This window comes from Eulemur rufifrons, chromosome 28 (assembly GCF_041146395.1).
Source record: "Eulemur rufifrons isolate Redbay chromosome 28, OSU_ERuf_1, whole genome shotgun sequence".
NCBI lineage: Eukaryota > Metazoa > Chordata > Mammalia > Primates > Lemuridae > Eulemur > Eulemur rufifrons.
Window position 1 is genome coordinate 4,910,627 of NC_091010.1, and position 14,999 is coordinate 4,925,625.

Here is a 14,999-nt window from a genome sequence, read left to right on the forward strand (position 1 = left end):
TGAGTTTCCCTGCCCACCCATGAAAACCACAAAAAGATTTCTTCTCTAGTAAGCCCTAAATCATATTGTAACCACACCAAGGCTAATTAAAGCAAACTATAATTAAAAACAAACCAACCATTGTGAAACATTTATTTTTGTTTCATAGTATTAAGCATGATTAAAACCAGTGCAAAAAAATACTAAGTACATTGGGTAAAAGGTGAGCTAGCTGTTTTAGTATTTCCTTTTTGTAATCCAGTTAAGACCATGAGTATATAAGACATCATCACTAACTCAAGGATGTAGCTGAAGGATAAGATGTGAACACCCTGTATGCTCTACTGGCCTCCAAAGGCATTCAGGGGATCATCAAATATGCTGGACACCTTGTGTTCAGATCTTGATTCAGGTGCTGCTTGTGTAGATCGGTTTTTTGGTTTGGTTGTCTTAGCTTGGATACCAGAGGAGAAGATATCATCTTTAAAAAGAAAAAAAAAAGTTGTTAAACAGGCAAAAAATGGGTACTTTTAAGACACATCCAAACAAAGCATCACAGACCCAATTCTAGAAACAGTATGGGTACCCAAAGACACTAATATAGAACTCAAGCTTCTTAAGATTCTGCTCCTCGCTCTGTTAGTAATTAAGTTTTATGATTACATACAAGTCACAGGTTCTTTTTGAGCACAATTTTCTCAACTATAAAAATGTGTCTATGTGCACGTACAAGAGAGGAAAAAGGGAAGGGAACCTGGATCTCCAACTCAGCCCATGACCTTACTATCTGACACTGGACTTGTTTCTACATTCTTTTCACACTGGTTTTAAAAGGAAAGAGTGATAAAAATACGGAAAGGGAAATCCAATATAGGATCCACCGTCTTTCAGAATAAATTCATGGATTTGAGGCATCTCAATAAGAATGTCTCTGTGACTACATTTGTGTTTAGTGTTTCATTGACTCTAAAGCTCATCTCAGTTGTTACTTACCCAGTAATGCTACTGCTAGGATTCTATCACTATACAACCACTAAAAACAAGTAGATCTCTATGTACTGACATGGAAAGACATTAAGTGACTAAAAGGAATAGCAGAGCAGATAAAGGATATTCTTATTTTTTCTAAATGGGTATATATTTATATGTACATAAACACTGATATCATCAAGTCTGAAAGGATATACACCAAACTGTTATCGTTGGTTATCTCTAGGCATTGTTTTTCACTCTTTACATTTTCTGAATTATACAAATATGTTACAATAAGCATGTACTACTTTTTTTGTAATAAAAGCAGCAATTGAAGCCCTTCCACACCCCGTGTAGTGAGAAGCAAAAGGAGACAGAGCACACGGCTGGCTGCGTGAACAGACCCAGTGTGGCTCTGCAGCACCAGCTGTCACCCAGTTAGCCTCAAGGTCTAGACTGGGGGTGGGGGTGGGGTGGGGGTGGAGTGGGAAGCATGTATCTGGCCTCAGCCCAAGTCTTCTCTACCAACACAGGTGTATCAGAGGCCCAACATTTAGGGTTATCGGACATTTAGCTTGCCTATCAACAAAGTAGAAGTTGTACCACAAAGGGAAGACACATTCGTAATCACTGAAGATCTCTGTGAGATGCAAAGTCTGAGTTACAACCTACTTCCCTATACAGTCCCGCCCTCCTGCACAGACCACTGACACTCTCCAGCTGGGACTCTGATTCAACCAACTGCACCACACTCAGGGCAGCCACCTCAGCGTACATTAGCATGTGGGCTAGTTTCTGATCGATCCTCCTTTCATAACATCAGTGTTTATCACAGATGATTGGCAGGGTGCACTAAGATAAAAGTTAAATTATACTTAAAGCTCAAATTTTGGGTACCTTCAAATTCCTTGATGTCCATCATACCAAGGTTTTTCACCAAAATGACTAGTCCATTTAGTTATCCACCCTCAACCTAACTCAGGATTACACAGTAAGACGAAGGAAACCCACTAGGGCTCAGTTTCCAGGAAAGGGCCAAGCAGGAGAAAGACCAAGTGACAGAACAGTAATGATTCTCTAGGTGAAATGCAGAAAACCAAACTTACCCATATCATCATCAAATATAGACTTAGCTTCCACTTTCTTTTTGGACTTTTCTTTTGGTTTTACAGTTAGGTCAGCAAAGATATCAATGTTATCATCAAATAAGTTGGATTCCAATGTTCTCTCCTTCTCTCTTGTTTTTTGAGAGGGTTTAATTGCTTCTGTAGCAAATATATCATCCTTGTTATGCCAAAAAACAAGCAAAATAATTATAAATCATTTTTTTAAACTAAAAAAACGTATTTCAACAAGCTGTGGAAATGCAAACTGCTGGGGTGCTGGGGAACAGCCACAAGACCTGCCCCCCCTTCCTGGAATGCACTACCCCAGATCTCTGCATGGCTTGGTCTTGCTCTTTCTTCTAGTCTCAGCTCAAACGCCAGCTCTGCAGTGAGCCCGTCTCTCCCAGGCCTACCTGAAGGAGTGCCTCCCACCCCTGCTCACCACTCTACCCCAGGTGATTTTCTCCATGACACTCAGTGCTATTTGAAAACATCTTAATTACCTATTTCCCTGTCTGTACTCGATTCCCCTCCCTGAGGGCTCTGGGGAGCAGAGTACTTGCCTCGTTCACCTTGAGCCTACAGTTCCCAGATGCGCCATAAACGCATCTGTTGAGCGAATGCCACTGAAGGCCACATTGCCTGCCCTAAATCATCAGCTCCAGCCAGGGCCTATTTCCCCAGAACCAGAGGTTAAACGCTGAAGCTGGACCAATATGGCTTTATGTATGTCACAGAGCAGCATGCAAGGAACCCGACTGCAGCAACAGTCTATAAAAATAACAAAATCAAACTATAAACACTACAGAATTCAAAACCTGTATCAATGATTATGGCCAGCCAAGAACTACCCTCTAAATGAAACAAACAAACAAACAAAAAAACCCACTTCTGAGTAAATTTCAGACTTATTAATAAAAGAGCTTAGTTATAATTATTATACCTAAGCAAGTAGGTTATCGAGCACGCATGACATACAAGCTTAATGTAATCGACAGACCAAATGAGCCAATCAGATATTTTCCTTAACCTAGAACCAGGCACAAAGACATGTTATGTCCTATTACCTCAAAAATATCTTGTGTTTTTGATACGACATCCTGCTGACTGTTGGATTTGGACTCTTTCTTCTTGCCTTTCTGACTTGTAAAGAGATCGTCCTCATCTTCCAGGAGAGGAAAGGGATTTATTTTCTTTGCTGGTCTTGGTTTAACAGACTGAAAGAGATCATCATCACTGCCTGCCTCACCGAGAGCAGGGAACATGGTGCTCTTTTCTTTACCTCCCCCTGGCAGGCTGGCTGGGGTCTCTGCTGCTTTTGCCTTGGCCTTTGTTTTCTCCGTGGAATGAGAGCCAGTGCCCTTGGAAAAGATGTCCCCAGAACCAAAAAGATCAGCCTCACCTCTGGGATGACCCAGAGACTTTGCAAAGGGGCTTCTGTCCACTCCATGCACAGGACGGCCTTCCCAAGGTAGAGCAGCAGCTGCCTCGGCCTCCGCAGAGCTGTCTTCTCCACTGGCGGCTCTGGGCTGTGGGTGGCAACCATTTGGTGCAATGGCGCCGTCTGCCAACTGGGCAGCGGGTCCTCTGGGGACACTCACATCCTCGGCCTCACTGGACTCCTGGGCAGCCAGACGCCTAGCTGCTCGGGTCTGCGGCCTGCGCTTCCCTCTCATTTTGACACGGCTCTGCAATGGCAAAAAGACACAGATTGATCTAATGATAAAGTAAAAAGTGTTCAAAGCTACCATAGCAAAGAATCGGCAACTCCAAATATGGTAAGGTTATCAGGTCTACTTCAATCAAGGTATTATCTGAGACACATAAGAGGTTTTTTCTTAAAGATTTCCAAAAAGGAGTTAAAATAGCTCCTAATACTCTAAGTCATTCTTAATCCTTTAGTGTTCTCCATTTTGTAATCTTTCGAGGGCAATTTCAGTTCAGTTTCACACAACAAGCTTCACCTACTGCTGGAACCCTGGAAAGTAGGATGTTGGTGCTTTGTGTCCCATAGCCCTCCCTGGTCCCGACTCTGCTCTTAATCTAAATGTGGGTTCAAAACTTAAGAAACAATCGGGGAATTCTGGTACTAACCTTTGTTAGGGGGCTAGTCTAAATTCAGGCTCCAGGAGCAGGGAGATACAAGATAATAAAGAGAGGTAATCTAAGCTGCTATTTTCTTCAAGTTAAAGAACACTAAATTCAAATGTTAAATATTTCACATAAAAAATATGGCTTAGGAATCAGAACCTTTAATATAACCTCAAAAGACAAGTCACTTGATAGCAATGATGCAGTGTTTGTGATATTTTCCAAAATATATGTAATCAAATAGAGTTTTGAGAAGGTACAATCAACTTTGGGCAAAGTATTAACACTAGACAGTGTTTGCCTACTTCAAGGGGATATCACAAATAATTTTAGGAAGTAGCCAATTTAAACTTAACCAAAAAAAAAAAAAGCTACCTCAAACTATAACAGAAAGAAGGATGTTTTATTTTGCACAGGGAAAACAGGTTTGGAAACACTCAAAATGAATGTATTTTCCAGGGTTCGGTCATCCTGGGTCCTGTCGCTTACTCAGAGATCAGAGAAGACTTTCTAGAAGAGGGGAGACTGGGTAGAAACAAGAAAACCAACTAAAATGAAAGAAAACCTCAAAGGGCTCACAGCCCAGTGAGGCAATCCTGTGGCATGGTATGATGGGCAGTACCAGCTGGGGTTGCTGATGAGGGATCTCAGAGGAGGAGTACACAGCAGGGGCATAGAAGCAGGGAGGTCTGAGCAGAGCTGTAGGTGGGAAGGCAGCAGGAGCCTGTGTGTTCAGGGAGTGGCACCTCGTGTGCCTGGAGCTCAGCATGCGGTGATCGGTGGGACAGCTGGATGCACAGGTTGGCATCAATTGTAAAGGGCTTTCACAGCAAATCCAGAACCCTAAGTGTTCTCCTCCGGGCCAGCAGGAGGAGCAAGATCTGCTCTGCGCTTAGAGGACCCCAGGGTGGCAGTGCCCGAGAGCTTGAAGGTGGCAGACACCAGCTAAGGTGGTCGGACTTCACCACGGCTACTGAGCAGAATGTAAATGTAACAAACACAGGCCACGGACAAGTAGATGCAGAATGAGGGACGGGGAAAGAATTAAGACAGAGCAAAGGCCAAAGGAAAGATGAGGTACCTCCTTCAAATGGGGAGTTAAAGTCAGACTACTGTGGGCAACTGATGGCCCAGAAAGAAGCAGACACGTGTTGTGGTTAAAAGAAAGAAAGCAAGCAAAGATGGTTTCATCACCTTGTTTGCACTGTGTAAGGTGTCTGCCTGAGCTGGAAGATCGAAACTCACGCCGGCCTCCCCACTCCCAGGAACGGTGGGCACACTTTCCAGACCACGGCTCCTTGCAGGTTCAGATGAAGGAGAAACCAATTCTGGAGAAACACGCTTTGCTTCACAGATCTGGGGAGCCCCTGTAGGCAGCAAGGCCGCTGGGTTGATAGCTAAATTTGCCTAAAGAAGAAACATGAGACTGTATTTGTCCTTCAACATAGCGGTCTATAATCATTACTGTGACACAGGACAAGACTCAGTGCACATAACATATAATACAAGAGAAGAGAAATGCAGGAAAATCGCCTGATCTAGTCTCAGAATTAAACAGAGGGTCATACACCTGTGCCCAACACTGGAGTCAAAGAAAAGATGTTAAAGACACAGCACACAAGAAGCAACAACCAGGTAGAAGGTGAAGGGGTTCAGAGGTGGGAAGAGATGAGAAAATGCTTGGCAGCAGCTGACAAAAGTAAAAATCCAAAAAAGTTTATAGATGTCACAAGGCAGGCAATGAAGATTCCAGACGTGTTATAATTACTTGTATTTTCCCGATCCGAGTGGATGGTTCTTTGGTTTTAAATGGAGCGAGACCTGACGAGTCCTGTGTGAAATTACATTCAGTTAAATATCCATTGGGGAATAGAAAGAAACGTGTCTTTTATGCCTGTAAATCAATCTGTGATGGAGCAAGGTTGTCGCTTTCTGTAGTGCTATAATGGGAAAGGCATTCAAATCTCTCCTGAGGTCTCAGCGTTTCACTGATAGCACTTTCCTTACGCCTCCTCCATCACGTAAGTGGAAGGCTGTCAGACCATACATAAAAGAAGACATAGATGGTGAATAGGATTCATAAAAGTTGTAGTTTACCAGTGCACCAAAACCTGAGCACTTGGGAAAGTTCCAGTGTTTGAAATCTAACACAGCAAATATCAAGGAGCACATAAAAATTTACACACAGCCTAGCACACCAGTTCTAAAAGCAAAACAACTTGAGTGCTCGGAAGGGTGAGCGGAGATGTGCTAGTCCAAGAGCCTCCCTTTCTCAGCTCAGGAAAGCAAGGCCTCAGTGAGACACCCAGGACACCTGCCCACAAAACTGGCACTCTCTCTCTGGCCCTGGCCTCTCCTGGGACGGAGAAGACTACTGTGGAGGGAGGCCCGACAGCAACAATCTCAGGAGAAGCAACACTGAGAGGCAACCAAGAAATGAGATACAATTTATATTTAATTCTATTCCAAGGGAGCCCAGAGAGAGAAATAAAAGCTCTGGTGGGAATAAGATTCTACATCCTACCTTAACTCCATCTTAAAATCTAATCTGGCATCAAATCCCAAAATAGTAACAATTAAGTGTAGCTTCATGAGACTCTGGAGTGTGGAGTGAGGAGAGGGGAGATGAACATGGGTAAAAAAGCTCAGCGAAGACAGAGGAAGTTCCGGTTGCTGCTTACACTACAATGAAGGGAACTCTGAGTGCCTGGGGGTCTTAATGCATCTCTCTGCACTGGGATGCAGACAAGAGCTGAAGATCCTGAGAGAGATCAGTTCTGACCTGGGCTGTTTCCGGCTTCCAGATGCTTTGTTCTTTGCTACCTTGAGTGGATTCGGAATGTTTCTGGTTTTTGGAAGAGGAAACAGAGTGGTCTTTTTTCACTACTCTCTTTTTTTCTGGAACCTTCAAAAGAAAAAGAATACCAAAATTCTGTCAAATATCTTAGAAATTTTAAAGAAAAATCATAATGCAATAAAAGGAACCTGGCTTCTGAGTTTTAAAAGTCCTTTCTCAAATGAGGGTTGAACTAATTCAAAGGCAGCATTTCAGAGATAGTATTCTAAAGACGGTGACTGTCACAGGAGCCTCTCGATGATAAGAAAAAAACAGAGAGTACTTACAAAACCTACTGGGATGGGGAAAAACCACACACAAAAGCTAAAACTCAGACTTAAAGCTTTGCACCTGAAAGGCACAAACATTTAGTCACTATATTATATGCAATGGTCTTTAATAAACCATTTCAAAAATCAAACAAATTTGTCAGAGAGCCTGGGTCAGTTAACATTTAAATGTTAGTTTAGAGAATGAAAGACGGGGAACAACACAAACTGACAGTTGCATCCTCTGTTACATGCTCCTATCAGCACGTTATTTGCTGCTCATTTATTAGTAAGCACCAGGACTCTCTGTGGATTTTCCTTAATCATTTAACTTGACATGAATTTCCTTTCCCAGAAGTTTTCCCACCCACTCCAGTATGGAGAACAAAAGGCTAGTACCAAAGGCTGGGACTTGGCAGAACTGAAAAGATCATCATCTTCATCATCCCCAAAGAGGCTCCCAACACTTGGCTCTAACAACTAGAAGAGACAACACTGAAATTCAATATCCGAAAGAAAAACAATTTACAAAGAGAGCTAGGTGAGCTGTTGAGACAATATGCAATACAATAACAAAGCCATGGTGTGGGGGGACCATTTGTAGCTGACCTTGGTTTTTTTGGTGCCAGCAAAAAGGTCAACATCTGGGTCATTGTCCTTCTGGAGTTTGTGGCTGAAAAGGAGTTCTTCATCCAGGAAGACACCTGTGCTCTTGGGGCGGGCATCAGAATGGGGGCCCTGGGAAAAAGAGGGAAGGTCACATGTGATTAGAGTTCTAAGATTTATCTCAAGGAAATCACACACCTGCAAAGATGAATGTAATAAAGATGTCCCCGCAGCTTTGTGTGCATTGCAAAAGGCTGGCGACAGCCTAAGGGCCAATCAGTAGGGAAATGACACATTCAGACAACAGAATACTATGGAGCTATCAAAAATAGTGGAGAATATATTTATAAATACAAATAACATATACATAATCTGAAAAGATCATCTTTCAACCTTGTGTAATGTCTGAATTTTCTACTTAAAAAACAATCTATTCAGCCGGGTTCGGTGGCTCACGCCTGTAATCCTAGCACTCTGGGAGGCCGAGGCGGGAGGATCATTTGAGCTCGGGAGTTCAAGGCCAGTCTGAGCAAGAGCAAGAACCCGTCTCTACTAAAAAAATACAAAGAAACTAGCTGGACAACTAAAAATATATAGAAAAAATTAGCCGGGCATGGTGGCACATGCCTATAGTCCCAGCTACTTGGGAGGCTGAGGCAGAAGGATCACTTGAGCCCAGGAGTTTGAGGTTGCTGTGAGCTAGGCTGACGCCACAGGACTCTAGTCTGGGCAACAGAGTGAGTCTCTGTCTCAAAAAAAAAAAAAAAAATCCATTTGTTCCATAATGAGAAAAATTGGCAAGATAGAAACACATACAATTAAATGAGTTCTATCTCATTTCCAAAGGAAGAAAGACCAGCTGACTCCATCTCAGAAACCACACAGAGCAATAAAGTGTGTACCTCTAACCCGTCAGCACTGCAGTCCAAGGGCCTGGCACAGGTGTGACCACAAGCCCTCCCCGTGTCCATCCATCACTTCTACCCTACCTTCAGGCTACAAGTGAATTTTTTTGTTTGCTAGGATATCTGACATTTAAAAGTTACTACCAACATTACTTGGTTTGAATAATAAAATGCTCCAGACCTGACATTCTAAAATTCAACCCTTTGTCTTCTTTAGTACAACCACCACAGATTAACACAAAACCCACACTTCTGACAAAATAAATTACATTAACAATTATCTAACAATTACTACTGTTAACACATAAAAACCAGCTTAAAACAGCAATTAAGGTTTAAAAGTTTCGCAACCATGGAAAAACAGCACAAAACTATACATGGTAAGAGACTGGGAGAAAATATAGCAAATTGTTCACATTTACCACGTGCAGCTCTCATTCGTAAGTAGGGTTATACTACTGGTGTAATAAAAAAAACTTATAAAACACTTTTTGTAGAAATCAATATGGACCATTTCTTCAGTTTGATATACAAGAAGGAATGGCGATCTATAGCCTACTAACCTGGTTTATTTTTTTAACATCTCTATTGAGATGAAATTCATACACCATAACTTTTACCCATTTAAAATGTGAAATTCAATGATTTTTTAGTACAATCACAGACTTGTGCAACCACCACCACAATCTAAGTTTAGAGCATTCTCATCACACCCCACCCCCTCGAAAAAAACCCCAAACCGTTAGTAGTCATTTTCCATTCCTGCCCACCACCACCGCCCCCAAGCAACCATTAACTAACCTACTTTCTGTTTTTACGGATTTTCCTATTCTGGACATTTCATATAAATGGAATCACACAATATGTGGTCTTCTGTGACTGGCTTCTTTCATTTAGCACGTTTTCAAGGTTCATCCGTATTGTGGCATGTATCAGTACTTCATTCTTTTTATTACCAGATAATATTCCATTGTACGGACATACTACATTGTGTTTATCCATTAGTCAGTGGATGACATTTAAGTTGTTTCCATCTTTTAGTTATTGCGAATAACACTGCTGAGAACAATCATATTGAAGTTTTTGTGTGAACATATGTTTTCATTTCATTTAGATGTACACCTAGGAGTGGAATTCCTGGACCATGTGCTAATTCTATGTTTCAATAATTTGAAGAACTACAGACGACCTTCCAAAGTGGTTGTCCTACTTCACATTCCTAGCAGCAATGAATGAGGGTTTCGGTTTCTCCATATCCTCACCAACACTTGTTACTTTTCCTTTTTAAATTATAGCTGTCCTGATGAGTATGAAGTGGTATCTCACTGAGGTTTTGATTTACATTTGCCTGATGCTGGGCATCTTTTCATGTGCTTTTTGGCCATTTGTATATCTTCTTTGGAGAAATATCTATTCAGATATTTTGTACCACCTTTTAATTGGGCAACCTGTCTTTTTATTATTGATAAAGTCTTTTTATTATTGATAAGTCTTTTACATATTTTGGATCAAAGTCCCTTATCAAGTACATGATTTGCAACTATTTTCTCCCATTTTGTGTGCTTTTTACTTTCTTTATGGTACTCCTAAGCACAAATTTTTTCATTTTAATAAAGTCCAATTTGGCTATTTATTCTTCTGTCACTTGTGCTTTTGGTGTCATCTCTAAGAAGGCTTTGCCTAATCCAAAGTCACGATGATTTATTTACTCATAGATGCGGTTCTGGGAGTTTTGGAGTGTCAGTTCCTACTTTTGGATCTATAATCTGCGTTTATTTTTGTGTATGGAATGGGGTAAGGGTCCAACCTCATTCTTTTGCATGTGGATCATCAGTGTCCCAGTACCAATTGCTGAAAAGACTATTTTATCCCCCACTGAATTACCTTGGCAACCTTGTTAAAAAAGCAATTGACAGCCAGGCACAGTGGCTCATGCCCATAATCCCAGCACTTTGAGAGGTCAAGGCTAAAAAAAAAAAGCAATTGACTATAAATGTGAGGGTTAATTTGTGGATTCCCAATTCTATTACACTGATCTATGTATTTTAACCTTATACCAGTACCACACTGTGGTGTTTTGATGCTTTTTTTTTTTTTTTTTGAGACAGAGTCCCGCTCTGTTGCCCAGGCTAGAGTACCGTGGCATCAGCCTAGCTCATAGCAACCTCAAACTCCTAGGCTCAAGCGATCCTACTGCCTCAGCCTCCCGAGTAGCTAGGACTACAGGCATGCGCCACCATGCCTGGCTAATTTTTTCTATATGTATTTTTAGTTGTCCAGATAATTTATTTCTATTTTTAGTAGAGACGGGGTCTCGCTCTTGCTCAGGCTGGTCTTGAACTCCTGACCTTGAGCAATCCTCCCACCTGGGCCTCCCAGAGTACCAGGATTACAGGCATGAGCCACTGTGCCTGGCCTCTCTCAATGTCTTTACTTTAAAAGTTTTGCGCTTTTGTTAAATTTATTCCTAAGTTTTTTTTTTATTTCTGTGCTATTTGTAAATGGAACTGATTTCTTAATTTCATGTTCAGACCGTTCATTACTAGCATATAGAACTACAACTGATTCTCATATATTGGTCTGATATCCTGCAATCTTAATGAATTTGCTTAATTAGCTCTAACAGATTTTTCTGTAGATTCCTTTTCTACATATTGTGTCATGCCACCTGCAAGTAGACATGACTTTACTTCTTCCTTTCCAACCTGGATGCCTTTTATTTCATTTTCTTGCCTAATTACCCTGCCCAGAACCTCCAGTACAAGGTTGACTAGAATTGGCAAGAGGGGATATCCTCGTCTTATTTGTGATCTTAGGGGGCAAGCATCCAGTCTTTCATCATCATCTATGATGTCAGCTGCAGGTTTTCATAGATGTTCTTTATCAACTTGAGGAAGTTCCCTTCTATGCATAATTTATTGGGTGTTTTTATCATGAAAGGGTTTGGATTTTATCAAATGCTTTTTCTACATCTATTGAGATGATGATGTGCTTTTTATCCTATATTTTATTGATACAGTGTATTTTATCAATTGATTTTCAGATATTCAACCAACCTTGCATTCCTGGGATAAGTCCCACTTTCTCATGGTGTATAATCCTTTTTATATTCTGCTGGATTGGGTTTAATAGTATTTTGCTGAGGATTTTGGCATCTATATTCATCAAGAATATTGGTGTGTAATTTTCTGGTGATATTTTTGTCTAGTTTTAATATCAGGGTAAGAGTAGTCTCAAAGAATGACCATCACCTATTTTTATTAATAAAATTTATTAGAACACAGTCATGCCCATTCAATTCATCTTCATATCTTCTAGGACGGCTTTCATGCTACCAGTGGCAGAACTGAGCAGTTATGAGCGAGCCCATATGGCTTGTAAAAGCTAAAATAGTTACTATTTTACATGGCTCTTTACAGAAAAAATTTGCTGACCCCTGATAAACATGAAAGGTATATCTATAACACATATTTCTAACACTGAATGCTAGAAATACTTATAAGTATAGATCTGGCCTAATTTAGCTTTCCTGTTGCTCATACCCCATTAATTGGCCAGAGGGTAAAGCTTTGCTAGGAGGAACAACAAGGTCTGTAAATCCCAGGAGAGCAGGTAAAATTCTAATCCCCTATCCAACAATGCTACTCGAGGTAAGAGTCACTGATTTAGAATCCCAAACATCTAAATTACTAGAGAAAATCATTTATACTCGCATTGAAGACTAAGATTGCTTCAGTAACTCACATGACAGACTTGACACCATTCTTTTATCTGATCTAGAGATGTGAACTTTTATTGCTTTTTGCTCACCTTTCCCACTTCTTTCTGTGGAGCTGGAATGCTGTTCTGATCTTCCGTTTTATCCTCTTCCTCATCAAACAAACTAAGAACAGTTTTGGTTCTACCCTTGGTTCCTTTGTCCAATGGGGATGCTGAAGAAAATACATCAGAATGCTTGACTGGTTTCTGTGCAGATTCAGTCAAAAGTCCTTCCTGAAAACAAAAAAATAAGGAAAAAGAATAATAACTGGAAATACAAATCCTATAATGAACCCTCCCAGCTCCTCATTAATGCAGTAAGTGCCACATTTGCATGATTCAGGGCACTACAGCCAATCACATCTACTCCCAAGTAGCAAAACACTGAGGTCAATTCTTGATTGGCTGCCCCAGTGGAGAGTCTGATCCGTAGCAAAAAATAATTTCTGCAGTCAGTTTAAGGCCATGGGTCCTTCCCTCCTACTACCAAGTGATAAAACAGTAACCCTGACACACTGGTTGCCCATGAGCTAGAATAAACTTCTAAGTAGTAGAGGTAACACATGCCAACCACTGGGAGTGGGTCATGTATTTCCTAGCATTTAATTAACACATAAGCCTGAAAGGGAAACCTACACAGCAAAATCAGAGTGCTTAAACTGCAGAAGGCTTACACTGCATATGGAACTGAAGAATCTCTAAAATAATTCTAAAATGCAGCATTTATTCATTCAACAAGTACCACATTTCAGGGAAGATATCATTGATCATAAGAACTACTATTACTTTATCTACCACCAAGAAAGAAAAACCACTACCAATTAAATACGCATTGATTGTGAGGTGCACCCCCATTTCAGAGTGGTTAAACAACAACAACAAAAAAACCAAACGCTTCTTTGAAGAAATACATAATTTATAATAGCACCTACTATATGCAAGGGAATATGCTAAGTGCTACAGACATAGTAGTGAGCAAAACAAACCTGGCCCCAATCCTCAGGGCGCTCATACTAGTGAGGGAGAGGGCAGTATGACATGCAGTCAGAGTCAAGTGTGGACTGCGCTAGGACTGGGGCAACTCAGGTCCACATGCAGCCACTGGGATGAGAATGTCACACGGTGACACAGGTACAGATAAAACACTTGCATCACTGGAGCTCCAAGGAGCCTCAGAAGGAAAAGTAAATGCAACACTGTTCACATAGGCCCTGGGAGGAAGATTAAGCCTAAGCAGTTGGACACACAGAGTACAAGAAAAATGACAAAAGAGAAGAGGAGCACAGAGACTGAAGATAACCAGGAGGCTGCTGCCAGGCATGGCCAGCAGCGTTCCCACAGGCCTCCTGAGAGAGGTGGCAGCCCACTCCGGAGATGAAAGATAGTGTTTCAGAAGAAATACAAATTTCACTCTATTCTGTAATTCATGTAATTCATCAAATAAACCTAAAAAATGCTAAGCTAAACTAAAATCTTCTTAAGGGAGTTTGAGACCAGCCTGAGCAAGAGCAAGACCCCATCTCTACAAAAAATGGAAAAATTAGCCAGGCATGGTGGCGCATGCCTGTAGTCCGAGCTATCCGGGAGGCTGAGGCAGGAGGATGGCTTAAGCCCAAGAGTTTGAGGTTGCTGTGAGCTAGGCTGACGCCACTGCACTTTAAATGGGATGACAGAGAAAAACTCTATCTCAAAAAAAAAAAAAAAAAAAAAACCTGCCATTTTACCATTTTAATTGAAGCACAGGTAGGGACTAGAGGAGAACCCTGGGTAAGATGAATGCTGCAGAGAAGAGACCAAGACAGAAAGCGCAAAGACGCCAGGCCATGCCAGTAAGAACATGAAGACGTTGTGTGCACGCATCCTGAAGAAGCGTAGGAGGGCAGTAGAAAAACACAAAGGAAGGAGAATGTGTGTGTGAGTGTGTGTGTGTGTGTGTGTTTAAAACAACATGAGAGGCAACTGCATTAGAGTAGAAAAGAGAAAAAAATCTACCTTTTCTGACTCCTCGGCCACATCAGTTTTCCCAAATTCTGGTGATTCTTTGGCACTTTCAACCTTCTTATCCACAGGCTTCACTCCAAACAGTGCTTCCTTCTCTTCTTCATCGCCGAACAGCAAAGGCGGTACCACAGGGACAGTTTCTTTTTCCTACCACAAGAAGAGTAAATGACATCCATAACAATAAAAAGGTGTGCCTGACTAGCATGGCAATGCACAGAACAAGCCCAAACCAGTCTTTGTAGGGTGTCAGCTGAACGTGGTGGTGGGAGAGGACAGGACAATGAAATGGTAAAGGTGGCACCAACAGGGGAGCAACAGACACCACTACCTTAGCCCTGCACATGGGGCGCCTTGCGCCACCACATCAATGACGTCTGTCTCCTCGCGTCTATCGACCCCGTACCACCCTCACTCGGGTCCTTACCTCTGCCAGCACACAGTTCCTAGTCTCTCCTCTGCCTTGCTCCTCTTACAT

General features: G+C 41.6%; 1 protein-coding gene across 14 annotated transcripts in view; it reads right to left on the minus strand.

Annotated features, from left to right (window-relative positions):
• Window positions 1-318: 318 nt before the first annotated feature.
• WASHC2A (WASH complex subunit 2A) overlaps window positions 319-14,999 on the minus strand; it is a 55,547-nt gene continuing 40,866 nt past the window's right edge. For 6 of the 14 annotated variants that reach the window (XM_069460606.1, XM_069460604.1, XM_069460605.1 and 3 more), the window contains 10 exons: window positions 14,516-14,671; window positions 12,575-12,757; window positions 7,863-7,991; window positions 7,653-7,733; window positions 6,931-7,053; window positions 5,917-5,979; window positions 5,343-5,555; window positions 3,125-3,745; window positions 2,058-2,235; window positions 319-460 (listed from right to left, as the gene is read on the minus strand). In XM_069460606.1, the coding sequence (XP_069316707.1) occupies window positions 321-460; window positions 2,058-2,235; window positions 3,125-3,745; window positions 5,343-5,555; window positions 5,917-5,979; window positions 6,931-7,053; window positions 7,653-7,733; window positions 7,863-7,991; window positions 12,575-12,757; window positions 14,516-14,671 (1,887 nt within the window). In that variant the 3' untranslated portion in view covers window positions 319-320. The remainder of the gene's footprint in view (window positions 461-2,057; window positions 2,236-3,124; window positions 3,746-5,342; window positions 5,556-5,916; window positions 5,980-6,930; window positions 7,054-7,652; window positions 7,734-7,862; window positions 7,992-12,574; window positions 12,758-14,515; window positions 14,672-14,999) is intronic. The other 8 variants (XM_069460609.1, XM_069460608.1, XM_069460607.1 and 5 more) reach the window with 3 other exon arrangements.